The following is a 14,501-nucleotide window of genomic DNA, read 5'->3' on the forward strand; positions in this document are numbered from 1 at the left end:
GGCTGCAGGAATGCATAGTGTTTGCTACAGTATTAGTCTGCATCAGTGCAGATGTAGAAATTCCCATTCCTTTTTAGTAGCCAGTCTGAAAGCACAGGAGTTCAAGATCGGAGGAGGGACCCAAAGAAGTCATCCAGTCCAACCACCAAGACTGTGGAAGGACCAGACTGGCTCAGTTCCACCCTGGCTGGTACTTAAAGCCATATCTTAGGGCTTGGAATTGCTGCTTCTTCCTGGGGCAATTAATTTGACTATTCCTCTTCCACTTCCATTATTCTACTCATCCAACAGTGAAGCAGAAGCTGTTCTAAAGGATGGAGGTAAATTCAGCTTGTCACAATATAACAGACCTTGTCTGTGAAGGGAGGGTATTCACAGGGTAGTTTTGAGGTGGGACCTTATTCTGTTACTCCACTGTAGAGCTGCTTTGAAAACAGTATTACTGACTGCAGCAGAGTGATCTGTTCTGCCAGATATCTACAATGTGTGGCCCACACCTTGTTCCCTCTGATGGAGGGCTCAGCACAGCTGTCACCAAGAACATGAGGAATTCAATTTGTGACCATCACGGCTGGAGTGTAGCAGGGCCAGAGTTTTCCCTTGGCTGCTTTTTCCAAGATCTGAGATATAATTTGGCCCTAAATTTATCATTTCTGTCAAATCAGCGTGACTGAAATTGAATGGTTGCACTTAATTAAGTGCTTCTCTGAAAACCCAGTGCTTTGTATGTTAACGATGCCTTCATTCAGATTCTTTCTGGAGTATTGGTGAGAACATTAACAGTGTCAGCTTGGCTTCTGGGTATGGGGTGAAGTAATAACAAATGCAGTGCAAATAAGGGAGAAGGTGAGACTAAATATCCCCACAGATAGAGCCTCTGCATTGAGTTGATTGGCATCCACCAGAGCCAAGTTTTGAGCAAAACATTTGTGGCAGTGAGTAATAAGAGCACGCTTTAACAGTAGGTGCATTTCCCCAGCTGTTGATGAAATTCAGCCAGGTGTGAGGACATGTGTACCTGCCCGAGGAACTTCTGCATGTGGATGTGAAGCTGCGTTTGTGAAGTGTGCAAGGAGGACTCTGGTGCTAGAGCTGATGGAAGGGCACGTTCCAGAGCGTTTCCTAGTCCAGATGTATTGAGAATTCAGATCCCAGGGAGAAGTGACTGCTGGCAAGTACTGACTGTCATGGGCACCAGCCTGCTTGGTCTGTGCTGCATTACAGCTGGGCAAGCTCTTTGTGCTGGGATTTGGCTATGGCACTCTCTCCAGGATGAGTGCTTGGTTTTCTGATGACTTAAAGAATTGAAAAACATCATCTGGAGTTTTTAAATTCAGAGTTATAGAAATTTAGAAGGGATCTTTGGAGGTCGTGTGATCCAGCCTCCTTCTCACAGCAGGGTTAATTTCCAGGCTGGTCAACTGCTTGGTTAACAGCTTGTTTTGTGTTTTTGATATGGTCCTTATTATTTTTTTCAAACTGCATTTTCTAAGGTTTCTTATTGCTTCATTTGATGTTTTTATTTCTGTGGAGTAATTCTTGTCAGTAAAGCCTGTTGTATAACGGTGCCAGGCCTGCCTCAGATCCAGAGGAGATTGTATTTCTGGAGGATGTAGTCCCTCACTACAGGCTTTGAAGACAAATGACATTCTGTCCCACAGACAGTCCCAGTGGATCAGAACAAACAGTGTTGATGATATCTTGGCAGAGACCAATGATGATGCCAGTGACTGGCAGAGAGCTGCCCCAGGCTGGTAAAGCTGTGTAGAGCCACTGTTGCTTTTTATCTCTTAAAAAAAAAATAAATTCCACCTGGAAGGATAAAAGTCTCAGTCTTCAACTTTACTTTGGCTTTCTTAAGACTGTCAATTGTGTATTTCTTACCTTTCACACTTTACCTTAGAGATTAAATTTTGTGGTCTCGGAAACTAACTCACAGTTATTACCTCCCCACTGGATTTCAGTATCTCAGTTGTCTCGAGGTGGAAGGCACAGCTCTTTGTACCTTCCTGGTACTGCAGACAGCAGTTCCTCATGATAAAGACCTTGAAATATGAGAGTCCTTGCAATAGCCATGAACAAAATGTTCCAAAGCTTGGTAAGCTCTGCAAAAGGAAATCCAACCCTGCTGATAGCAGATGTGGCCTAGGATCCTGTTAGACTTACGGCTTGGGTTAGGTGGAAGGGAACTACTAACCTGTCAGACTCTTTAGTAGGGTCTGTTGTGGTAGGACAAGGAAAAATGATTTCTAACTAAAAGAGGAGAGAATTAGACTGGGTATAAGAAAAAAAGCTTTTTATGGTAAGGGTGCTGAGGCACTGGCACAGTTATTGCCAGAGAAGTGGGGGATGCTCCATCCCTGCAGACAGCCAAGGTCAGGGGATGGGCTCTGAGCATCTAGTGGAGCTGTGGTTGTTCTTATTCATTGCAGGGAGTCAGACCAGATAGCCTTTAAGGGTCCTTTCCAACTCAAACTGTTCTATAATTCTGTATTTCCAATGTCAAAAAATTTTGCCTCCCTGTCTGCTGTCTTGGCTCCTCAAGGAGCTTGCACTGTCGTGTTCAGCAGCTTTCTGCCAGAATACTCCCATGCTACAGCAGCAGGTGCTCTGCAACCTTAGGGCACGGGGTAGGAACAGTGTTGGTAGGTGTGCCTAAGGAAAGATGAACATGTTGTGAAGAGTTGGTTGTCTAGCAAAAAGGACAACAAGATGTGAGCACTAGTCTTCATATTCATGTTACTCCAGGTAGTGTCTGTTAGCTGTTCTCTGTAAGCTGGTTTAAAACCAGCTGCTGAATTATGCTCCAGCAGCTGCTGCCTGTCAAGGGTGAGCAAACCTATTCTTCTGCAGGGAATGAGAATTCTGGCATCCAAATAACTGAGAGGGATGCAGTCTGTGTAGTGCGACCCAGAAGTAAAGCTCCACGACTGCCTGAGGTGCTGCAGTTCCTGAGAGTGTGGCACACTGCCCAGAGCTGAGGGCTACCTGCAAATAAAAAGAGCTGTTTGTGTTAGAGGGCAGGTTTTAAATAGACTTCTTGTGCATTTGGAAATAGTTTATATCGTAGTTTCAGGGTCAGCTGCCCTTAGATACGTCTCTGTCTGTAAGTCAACAGCCTACAGATATCTGTATCGGAGTGGATCCACAGATCCTCTCCCCTGAGCACAGGGTTTTAAAACTGTCATGTCCCGATTGCTTCTGCAGGTTTAATTTTAGTTGCGTGCCAAAGAGGCTGAGTTAACCACAGAGCAACCAGCCCTCACAGAGCCCGAGGCAATTACTCTAGATATGGCTGAAAAGAGAAGGCATTCTTCCTAGCTCCTCACTCACTGAGCATTATTCACCAGGAACACAGAGTTCTCCTAGGCACAGAAGTGAATTCAGCAGGTCTCTCTCTTGCTCAGCACAATCCTGTCACATTTTTTTTTCTTCTTCTTTTCTAACTGAGAGACGATGAAGCACTGGCCTCTGTTTTGCCTGGTCCTTGTTTCCTCTTGTGTGTGATGAGGGCTCTTCCATGTACTTAAGCAGTCCATTGCCTGGGGCACGTGAAGCTGAATTTTCAGATTTCTTTTGCTAGTTGTGAACCTGTCTGCAATCCCTCCCACTGTTTCTGGGAACTCAGAGATAAGTGATGTCTTTGGTGGTCCCTCCCAGACTTTGGGCAGCCCATAGAACCCATCCCAGAACAACAGAAATCTTTCTGAGGCTTCTTCCTTCCAGGAACTCCTAGCTGGGGCACTTTGGACCTGACTCTGCTCTGTGTTTGTCTGGGTGCAAACATCCTGTAGATCTATAGGACAAGAAAGCCTGATCCATTCTTTTTTCAAGGCCAGGCAGGATGGGGCTTTGAGCTACCTGCTCTAGAGGGAGGTATCCCTGCCTATAGCAAGGGATTGGAACTGAATCATCTTAAAGGTCCCTTCCAACCCAAACCATTCTGTGATTCTGTGATTCTGGCATTTCCCCTTTTTGACTTCAGAAACCCCCTCCCCTCCTTGTGGATAGATGGGCAGAAATGCTGAGTGTATTCCCAATGTCTCCTGCATCTCTCAGGTCCAGCTGTTCTCCAGCTGTGCTGCTGCTCCATTTTACCTGCCTGCTCTCAGTGCCTTGCCTTGCTAGGCAAAGGGGTGATGGGGACATGATTTTCCATGGCACATTTGAAGAGAGTTTTTCCTGCTGCCTTGCAGACACGGTGATGCACTTGGATGATTTTGCTGTTTGTATGCTACTGGCATAGCACTGGGATAGTTAATCGTGCCCTGCATTATTTTGAGCAGCCCAAGCACCAATCTCTCATTTTAATATAGCACAAGCTTGTTCCCTCTAAGACAGATTCTGACAGCATCTGAGACAGGTTGGATTTAGAATCATGTAACAATCCAATTGTGAACCTCAGTGGACAGCAGAATTCCCACTGGTTTGAACATCAGGATCCATGCAGGTCTATAGTTCACAGTTCAGATCTGTTTTTGACAAGACAGGGCATACCAGCTCTGGCATCTCGTAATGCTAACACAGGTTTGGTGCATCCAGGTCAGCAGCACCTGTCTGAAGTGAGACACAGTCTGAGCTTAGCATCGTCTCTGCATCCACTGTGTCTCACAGGGAGAAAAACATCTCTTAAGTGTCAGCTGCTGTATCTGCAGGCCAACAAGTAGTCAAGTTTCTGCTGCCAGCAGGGCCGTTTCCAGACAAGGAAATTCATCACTTTTAACTCCTGTTGAAAGCAGTGGTACAACAGCCTGCATTCAAACTGAAACATTTATTTGTTTGCCTCAGTTTACCTCAGATAAATGAGGTACAAAGCAAGAGATAAGTGATACACAACATGAGCTGTTCTCCTTCCATGTGTAATGTTCCATAGAAACAGGCTGACTTCTGAGAGCATTCAGCTCATCCAGACTGAAGGAGAGGATTGGCAGATCTGCCAGCCTGAGCATCATCAGCTCGGTGCACATCCCAGTGTTGGTGTTATTGCCAAAAATGACTGCTTTGTACCCCAGCTCATCTTAGTAGCAGAGGGAATTGAGAGCTATGAAATAAAGCATAGGTTATCCTATATATTACATAGATGTAATTACTCTCCTTTCTTCTAATGGAGAATGGTGGTTTCTATTCACAATAGTAAAAAACAAGAAACCTTTTTAACAGCAGATTTCCCCAGAGTTAATAGCAGTGGGCAAGGAGACCCCAACACAACTCTTTAAATGGAAATTAAGCCAAGATTATTATTCCCACTATCACACCCCAATAAAGTACAGAAAACCTAAGTTTTTACTTGATTTATTTTGCAATGCACTCTTTGAAGTTTCTAGTTATTCCAGATAATTGGTATCTTAGGAATTGTCCAAAGCTATGAAAGCTCTGGGGACCCAAGACCTGGGGGAATTTTGGTCATAATCCCTTAGTGTTGTCATGTAATGATGTGTTGCAGTTTGGTGGCACCTTGGTTTGCTCCGTTGGCGTTTTGGTTTCGTGTTGCATTCATGCTTTTCACTCTGTTGTGAAATACACCTGTTATATACCCTGCCCTTTCCTCTTCTCTTGTTTCATTGGCTCAGCTTCACGTGCCAGTGGGTATCTTTCAGGCAGTCCCTAAAGCTCTCTTGGCCATACACTAGAATATATTCCAATAGAAATAAAAAGAGGTATCAGGGCAAAGCAAGAGGACAGTTGTCAAGCTACAGAGAAAGACTGCAGTTATAATCACCCTTTTCATGGCCTTGAAGGCAGAAGCTGAGAGCTGTCAGTGTTTTATAGATGACCTTCATTTACGTGTGCACCTCTGGGATTATTGTTGCATAGACTGTGATTATTCCAGGTAAGCTCCTTCTTTTCTATTTGTGAAACTGCTGTTTTGAGAAAAATATTGGTTATTTTCTCTCTGTGAATTAAACAATACTTTCTTACGGGCGTGCAGAGTAGTTAAGAAAAGCATTTAATTGAGTGTGATAAAAGTCTAATGAATATTTGCCGTGCTGAAGTGAATGCTAAGCAGAACCCTAGCTGAGCTTTAAACTCTCTTTTCTTTTCTTAGGGAATGCAGTCGGATTTTTGGTGAAGATGGTCTGACGCTGAAACTCTTTCTTAAAAGGACTGCTCCCTTTTCTATTCTGTGGACTTTGACTAACTACTTGTATTTACTGGCTTTAAAGAAGCTGACAGCCACAGACGTCTCTGCTCTGTTCTGTTGTAACAAAGCTTTTGTCTTCTTGCTTTCTTGGATTGTGCTGAAAGACAGGTTCATGGGAGCAAGGGTAATGGCATGCCTGATTTTCACCTCTCTTATTTTCACCCTTACCTCAAACCATAAGCTATTGCACTACCATAGCCCTGCTGCAATATGGTATGTGTGCACCATATTATGGTATGCATGTACCATGAAACCATTCTCATTGAGCTTTGTGGTCCAAATGTGAGCCTGAAGATCAGTCAGAGGTGTCAGACTCAGTTGGGTTACGGGGCTAAGTACAGTCAGTTAATTTTATTTTAAACCTTCTGATAAATGCTTAGGTTCTAACCAAAGCAATTTTATTCCTTGTTTGAGCAGGCAGCAGTATTCAATATGTAACATATATACTTATTCCACACGTACACATGCATAAACCACCACCACATCTGAGATCTCCTGATACGCAGCAGTTTGCATGGTTGTGTTCTGTAGCTTGGCTAAGGAGCAGCCAAGTCTTCCATGTTTCTACTTGTGCAGATTCTCCCATTGAAGTGGTGGTCCAAGACCTCGTGGTGTCAGTGGGTGTCATCCTTCTGGACCTTGAGCCCCACCAGTGACTGTGTGGGGCCAGGATGGTGCCTAGGACCAGGAGAGTCAATAGAATGGAAGTTCTGTGATCAGGAGGGTCAGATAGAATGGAAGTTCTGTGATCAGGAGGGTCAATAGAGTAGAAGTGCCATGGAAAGCTTGAAGGATCAGGATGCTTATCCAAGTGGGCCACTTCTATAAAAAATGATGAAGACAAGAGCTTGCTTTTAATTAGCAGCGTGATAGAATTGGTTCAGAAGTGAAAGGAGAAGGCACCCTAACGCACAGGCATTTGGAGCAGACAGCAGCACATTGCCCAATCACTGTGCTTGCAGGACAGAAAAAGTGTAAAGTAAAACAGTTGTGGGGTTTCCTGGAGGGACAGGACTGGCTTGGCAGCCTGTAATGACATGGAGCATTGTCAGCCATATGTTGTCCCATGAGAACATCTCCTTTGGGTAGGGATTGTTGCTGGATGAGTTCAGCAAAGGGTCCGTGCCATGAAGGTAAAGGCATGGACACCTCACCTTGCAGTGCTAAAGCCAGACATCTGTATGTCTATTTCATATATAATTAAAAATGTAAAAACTCAGATATCTGAGCGTGCCATACCCCCCCATCATGCTGATGGCTGGCTCACAGAAGCAGGGTTTGAAATCCTCAGTTCTCCTGCACAGCAATTAACAGGAGCGGTGACTTCTGAGGCTGTTTTCCCCCCTCGGTCCCTTGATCATCTCAGCTTCCTGCTGTTATTCCTCACTTGTGTAAGGTGATACTGAGCCCAGCTGGGGAAAAAAAAATAGGAAATTTGGGACTCTCTAAGCTATTTTTTTTTTCCCTAAAAGCAACCTCTTTCTAGAAGAACAAACGCAATTACTGCATTTCTGTAGCCCACTTTCTTAAAGAAAGCAGGTAAAAAATACTAAAGCTATTATCTGTTATTAGCTGTTTTTCACTGATACAAAGTCGGTATAAATATGCATCAGTATTAATGCTGTAAACACCATGAGGTTTGTACAAGAAAGAGCTGGCAGAGGAAGCCAACAGCAAATCCTGCACATGAAAGAAGCTGCTTTTGCTGCTAAGTGGCAGATTCTGCATGCACTGTGCTGGAAGGGTAATTAGCAGCATTTTCCAGCAGCCCTCCTGCCAGAGTAACACTTAATGATGTTAATAACCACGCAGGAGAGTGTATGAGAACTAAAACACAGCAAAGCAGCGTGGACTCAGCCTTTGGTATTATGAATGCATCTCAGACAGCAGGCATGATTTGGCTATTTGGACATGAAGGGGATGGAAATAAAAAGGGTAATTGCATACCCCATGTAGAAGCACACAGCAGCCTGGAGCCCAGACAGCATTTCAGAGCTCAGCTACTTGTTCTGTCAGAGCCTGGGAGCTGTGGGGCATATCTGCAGTGCATCTGGGTGGAATGCAGCTGCAGGCAGGATTTCAGGTGGGCTGCATAAGGACAGGCATGGTGTGATGGCTACCCATACAGTGTGGCATAGATTTGGGTGGGGAAGCATCAAATAGCTGCAGGAAGGCTGCACATAGTGCTCTGGCATTTGAGTTACTTGCAGTGTGTGCTTTGCAGTGATGCTGAAGGAGCTTGGGGTAACCAGAGAGAGTAAAACTGAGGCGAGGTTTAAGTTAGATATTAGGAAGAAATTTATCATACAGAGGGTGATGACGCATGGAACAGGTTGCCCAAGGAGGCTGTGGATGCCCCATCCCTGCAGGCATTCAAGGCCAGGCTGGATGTGGCTCTGGGCAGCCTGGGCTGCTGGTTGGCGACCTGCACACAGCAGGGGGTTGGAAATGGATGAGCACTGTGCTCCTTTGCAACCCAGGCCATTCTATGATAAAACACACACTGGAGAAAGAGTATTTATATGAAACTGATATACACAGCAATGAATGTGTATCTGTTTACTTAAGAGCAAGGATTCAGAGTTTCAGTGGAGGCAGACCCTTAGCCACAGTGAGTATCTGCACAAGGAGCATCACACAGTCCCTACTACGTCATAACCTGGTTTGCTTGGACACTTATGAATGCCTTGCAGATTAATAAGATGCACCCTGTGTCCGTGTTACACAGGGATTTGTGGAGGGCTGGGCAGCTGTGGCTCAGAGCAAGCACAGATGTGTGAATGACTTCTCATCTTTGGAGAGTTCTGTGGGTTTATGATGCTTAGATGTAGCCACATGTTAAACATTCCCAAGTTTGAGCCCATGGTTGTGTTTCTTCTGTGAAGTTGGCAGCTGAAGTGATGCTTATTGGGTAGGTGCAGAGTGCTGTGGGGGCATTTTTCCCCCACCCAAAAAAGGTTGGCTAGAGTGCAAACACAGATTTCCTTCCTGCAGCACCCCATTTTGCCATCTGCTGCACACAGAAAAGCAATTGTTGCTAACTCTTAGTTGGCCTAGCTGTCTTCCAGGAAAAAGAAAAAGGCAAGCTTATTTCATTCCTTATCCATAAAGATCTGAAAGAAAGTTATTCCACTCTTCCATTAATTAAAAGCCTTGTTTAACGAGCTGTCAGCTGTCAGCCTTGCCTGGCCGTGGCCTTGCTGCTGCTTGTCTGCAGGATGTGTGCTCAGGTTTCTAAAGCAAACACACAAGGTCAGCTGTGCTAATGCAGTGGTGTGTGATTTGCAGGAAGGGCTTTGTACATGAAGTTGAAATAATGTTCTCTCTGTTTTCCCGTATCAGGTCATATATTTCTGAAGTCTTACGAGATGATGCCCCATGTCTGTCCATTGCTGTGGTTGTTTCAGGGGAGAAGGTGCTTGGCTTTCTAAATTGTTGATTAAATTAGGAAACTGCCTCTCAGAATTGGATGTAGTCAGGCTGGGAAGATGATTTTCCCAACAAGGAAGTTCCTTTCTGTGGGGATGATGGATCTACTGGTCACCAGAACCATGAAAGGTTCTTCACTTACTGGGTCAGAGTGTTGGTTTAATCTTGATTCTTTCCATCTGAAGAAGGGGATAACTGCATCAGATTCCCCTGTTTTGTCTTATGGGAGATACTGCCTGGGATACTGTGGCTGAAGGATTCAGCTGACAGCTGAAATGCTGCATCTGAATTTATGCATGAGGTGGGATGTGTGATGCAGTCCAAGATGAAACCAGATGTGCAGTAAGCAGGGCAAGGGGAGCTCTGCAGAATCACAGGACACGTCATTGTGATTTCAGAGAAGCACTGAGTATGATTCTGCACTGCTTCAAGGCTGGGTGCTGTGGTATTGGTATGCTAGGATAAACCATAAGGAGGAATAGCAGTATTAGACAAATATTACATAATTTGTCAGTGAGTGCAGTGACAGGAGAAGAAGTAACAACTTTAAACTAATAGAGGGGAGATTTAGATTAGATATAAGGAAGAAATTCTTCTCTATGAGATGATGAGATGCTGGCATAGAGAAACTGTGGGTGCCCCATCCCTGGAAGTGCCCAAGGCCAGCCTGGATGGGGCTCTGGGCAGCCTGAGCTGGTGGGAGGTGTCTCTGCCCATGACAGGGACTGGGACTCAATGGGCTTTAAAAAGGTCCCTTCCAGCCTTTGGGATTTAGGAGTGCTAACATTTTAACTGAGGTCTCAGAGATTTGGCTTCACCGTGGGAGTTGATTATTGATTCTCAGTAATCTCCCATACATGGGCGCATTTACACGTGTCCTCACCTTGTGTGTCCCCTGAGACATGGTTTGCTCTTCTGAGTGGTGCTGTTGAAGTTGTTTTATGAGGGTTTTGTCTTTATTGCCTCACATCTGCTCAGTACAAGTATCAGTTGGTTTCTAGGACTCTTGGTGAACCTTTGTGAGATCCGAAAGTCAGACTGCTCTGCAGTAAGGCAGGTGGTTTTATGGAGAAATCTTTGGCCGTGCGTGTGTGATGCACGTGAAACTCAAGTTCATCTGGTGGTAACCATTTCTTATGTGCAGCTAAGTGAGGTTTTCCAGAAAGAACTCCTAACCCCGTGCCCATCTCTTTTTGGTGTTGGTTTGGGGTTGTCCCGGGGACGAGGAGGCTATGGATGCCCCATCCCTGGAGGTGTTCAAGGCCAGGTTGGATGGGGCCCTGGGCAGCCTGGTCTGGTATTAAATGTGGAGGTTGGTGGCCCTGCCTGTGGTGGGATGGTTGGAGGTTGATGATCCTTGAGGTCCCTTCCAACCCTGGCCATTCTATGATTCTATGAAAGCCCTGCCTGCCAAGCAGGCTGCTCAGCAGCTGACTGCAGCTGTTGAGCATAACTATATTTGTTTTAGTTTGTATGGATGGAGAGGGCCCTCCTTGTCCTCCTCACTGTGCCATTTAATGGGTATCTGATAAGAGAAAAGCATCTGAGCCTTACAAACTGCTGATGACTCTGTAACAGCCAACATTAGGGATCTGCATTTGTGCATCTTCTGACTGTGCCAAGCTCTAGTACAGTCTTCTATTTATAATGGCAAGGTGTTTAATGCTATACTTATTCTTTGTAAAATCCGTTTAAAAACCCATCTTTCAGAAATGAAGCTGTGATTTTCCCCAGGTCTGAGGAAACATTTCCCTCTGAAGTCCATGGAAGTTAGGTAGTCACTGTCTTTGAAAGCAGAATAAGGTAAAGACACCTTATTTACCTGCTGAGGGTAGGTAGGAAAAGAGGAGTTTTTCAAAGAATAAAGCATGGAGTGATCCCTGGCACTTCATGAGGCTTCCTGGAGTCAGGACCCAGGATTTCACATACTGTGTAGATACATATTTCTGTTCTTTTTCCTTTGAGCTTCTTAGAAGCTCTGACTTGGATTTTCAAAAGAGACAAAAAAAACCCCAATCCTACAAACCCTGACCAGAAAGGTAAAGGCTTCTTAAAGATATTTGGCCACATCTGTCCAAGAAAGCTGGAACAGCCATTGGGAAATGTACACAGCTCCCAGTTATGTACAGCTGATCCCCAACACAAGAGTTATTCTCCTGGGCTGATCTCCAGGAAGGCTTCCCATCAAAATGTTTACATTTCAGGTCCAAGTGGTGGCTTTGATGAGTATTCATCCTCTTGCATAGCAAAGTATCTTAGAAATCACTCAGTCTTAGAGTCACATCTTTAAAGTGGGTTTTTAGCTTGTAAAATACATAATGATGGATGTTATTTGAGTAGCTCCCAGGACAGTTTGCAATGCTATAGATCCATATCACTCAGTGCAATACACTTTCATTATGTTTTACATCTCTCCCAACAGTATATAACCACCTATTTAAGGGAAGTTGGGAAGATCTGAAGTCAGAGAACATAGCTAGTGACACTCATTAAAGCCCCCCGCAGTGATAATCTCTTTCTGTGTAATGAAACTGTGCTGAGCTTCACGTTGCTTTGCTTTGTCTGTGCAGATAGTCGCAGCAATAATGGCAATCACAGGAATCGTAATGATGGCATATGCAGATGGTTTCCAGGGTGATTCAATTATCGGGGTAGCATATGCTGTTGGATCAGCCTCTACATCTGCACTGTATAAGGTGGGTCGTCACTGTTTATTAATATTTCTATTTTTTTTTAGCATTAGATGATAATAATGCGAATGTACAGAGCAGATCCCTATGAATTAAATGCTTCTATTTATTTACCCCTCATGTGTCATTCGTGTTGTGACCAGGTGATGTCACAGTGTCTACACTACCAGAGTAATTAGTCTGTTGCTGCCAAATATTCAGATTGCCTTTGCTTTATGAGCCCTTGATGAAATCTCTGTTGTTATCCTGCTGCAAGGAGTTTAGGATCATCTTTTAACCATTTCTTGCCACTGCCATTCGTTGACACTGTTTCAAGTGGGCCGTTTGCAGCAGGGAGGAGAGGGTGAGAGCAGATAGCACCGTGTCCCTTCTGCAGGGACAGACATCTCGTCCCTGGTCTGCAGTGCAGAGCTCTTGTGTATTCCACTCTCGTGCCAGGCTGAGAGCCCCTGTTTGCCTGGTATATTAGAGACAGCAGGGCTCTGATTCCTGCTTGAAAGAACTAGCTGCTCTTGGAGGTGAGAGATGAAGAAGGGAGGGACGTGGCTGACCTAGAAATAGCCCACCTTGTAGGTTGGGCTAAGGTGGCTGTGTTTACTCCTGTAACTCTCCTTACATGGACTGCCATGTGTTTGGGTTCTGATTTACACTCCTTCTGGCATTTTATAATAAACATCAAGATATGTTGTCTGCATGGACTTGTGCGAGGCCTTTGACATGGTTCCACACTACATCCTCATCTCTGAATGGGAGAGAGATTTGAAGGCTGACTATTTGAAGGCTGGACTATTGGATGGGTAAAGAATTGGCTGGAAGGTCACAGCCAGAGGGCTGTGGTCAATGGCTCTATGTCCAGGTGGAGGCTGGTCACAAGCAGTGTCCCCCAGGGGTCCGTCTTGGGACCAGTGCTCTTCAACATCTTTATCAACAACACAGACAATGGCATCAAATGCACCCTCAGCAAGTTTGCTGTTGACACCAAGCTGAGTGATGCAGTCGATAGAACAGAAGGAAGGGATGCCACCCAGAGGGACCTGGACAACTCAAAAGATGAGCCCATGCGAGCCTAATGAGATTCAGCAAAGCCAAATGCAAGGTGTTGGAGTTTGGTCTGGGAAGTCCCAGCTGTGTGTACACTCTGGGATAAGAACTCATTGAGGGCAACTCTGCTAAGAAGGAATTTTGGGATGTGACACCCTGTCCTGGTCAGGGCTGTTCTTGTGTCCCATTATTCCCAAGGAAATGGAGGATGCTGTGCAGGAGGACTTTGCTTTCCACAACAGCCATGAGACTAAAACCCCTCTCTTTCCTTTGCAGGTTTTGTTCAAGATGTTTCTTGGCAGTGCGAATTTTGGAGAGGCTGCTCATTTTGTTTCCACCTTGGGCTTCTTCAATTTAATTTTCATCTCTGTTACCCCAATCATACTGTATTTTACGAAGGTGGAATACTGGTCACCCTTCTCTGCTGTACCGTGGGGCTTCCTGTGTGGAGTAGCTGGCCTCTGGTTAGGTATGTGATAAAAAAGGTGCTCGTTTTTCTGTCCCATCCCTTTGCACCCAGTACAAAGCTCTCCCAGATGGAATCTGACCTCAGTGCACACTGGTACTCCTTAAAGAATGATTAACACTTTCCTTTGGAGGCCTTAACACTAATATTAGTAGAAGGGAACAAAGGCAGAGAGCTCGTACTAATTGTTCACTTTTCATCTTTGCATTCCTACAGCGGTGTTATTGATATTTCACTTTCTCTGTCCCAGATTGGTTGCTAAAAATGGAATTTCAAAGGGCTGCACACAGCCGAGCAGCTCCTGGCAGGCTCTGCAGGGCATGCAGCACTGACATGGAGACTTACTGATGCAGGACACATTTCTGGGGGTGCTGCAGGCTCTGGGCAGAGGTTGCACAGCTTTTTGAGAGTCTGCAAAGACTGGTGCTGTCTGTTTCATTTCCTGCAGCTTTCTCTTCCCCTCCTCTCTCCCCTAACACTTCTTCCAGGGCTACAATTTCTGTCCTCTAGGCAGGCAGAAAAGCTGTTGGATTCAGCCCAGGGGTGTTTTAATTTGCAGGTATAAGAACATCCTTTCCTTCGCTAAAGTCTCAATTATTTCATAATTGTAGAGGTTTGTCTCCACTACAAGTATATTAAAGGGAAACAAAAAGGATGTCGTTGCCAGTACACAGTCCATCAATGCAGCCATGCTAAAACACAGCAGGTCTGACAGCTGAGGTGCTGAGAGCAA

The 14,501-nt window shown here is 45.0% G+C and overlaps 1 protein-coding gene across 5 annotated transcripts in view; it reads left to right on the top strand.

The window, feature by feature from the left end:
- The window catches only part of SLC35F4 (solute carrier family 35 member F4), a 102,920-nt gene that overhangs the window by 86,642 nt on the left and 1,777 nt on the right, over nt 1-14,501 (top strand). For 4 of the 5 annotated variants that reach the window (XM_048950228.1, XM_048950230.1, XM_048950229.1 and 1 more), the window contains 3 exons: nt 6,047-6,266; nt 12,142-12,267; nt 13,579-13,771. In XM_048950228.1, coding sequence (XP_048806185.1) covers nt 6,047-6,266; nt 12,142-12,267; nt 13,579-13,771 — 539 coding nt within the window. The remainder of the gene's footprint in view (nt 1-6,046; nt 6,267-12,141; nt 12,268-13,578; nt 13,772-14,501) is intronic. The other variant, XM_048950233.1, reaches the window with a different exon arrangement.

This window comes from Lagopus muta, chromosome 6, assembly GCF_023343835.1.
Source record: "Lagopus muta isolate bLagMut1 chromosome 6, bLagMut1 primary, whole genome shotgun sequence".
NCBI lineage: Eukaryota > Metazoa > Chordata > Aves > Galliformes > Phasianidae > Lagopus > Lagopus muta.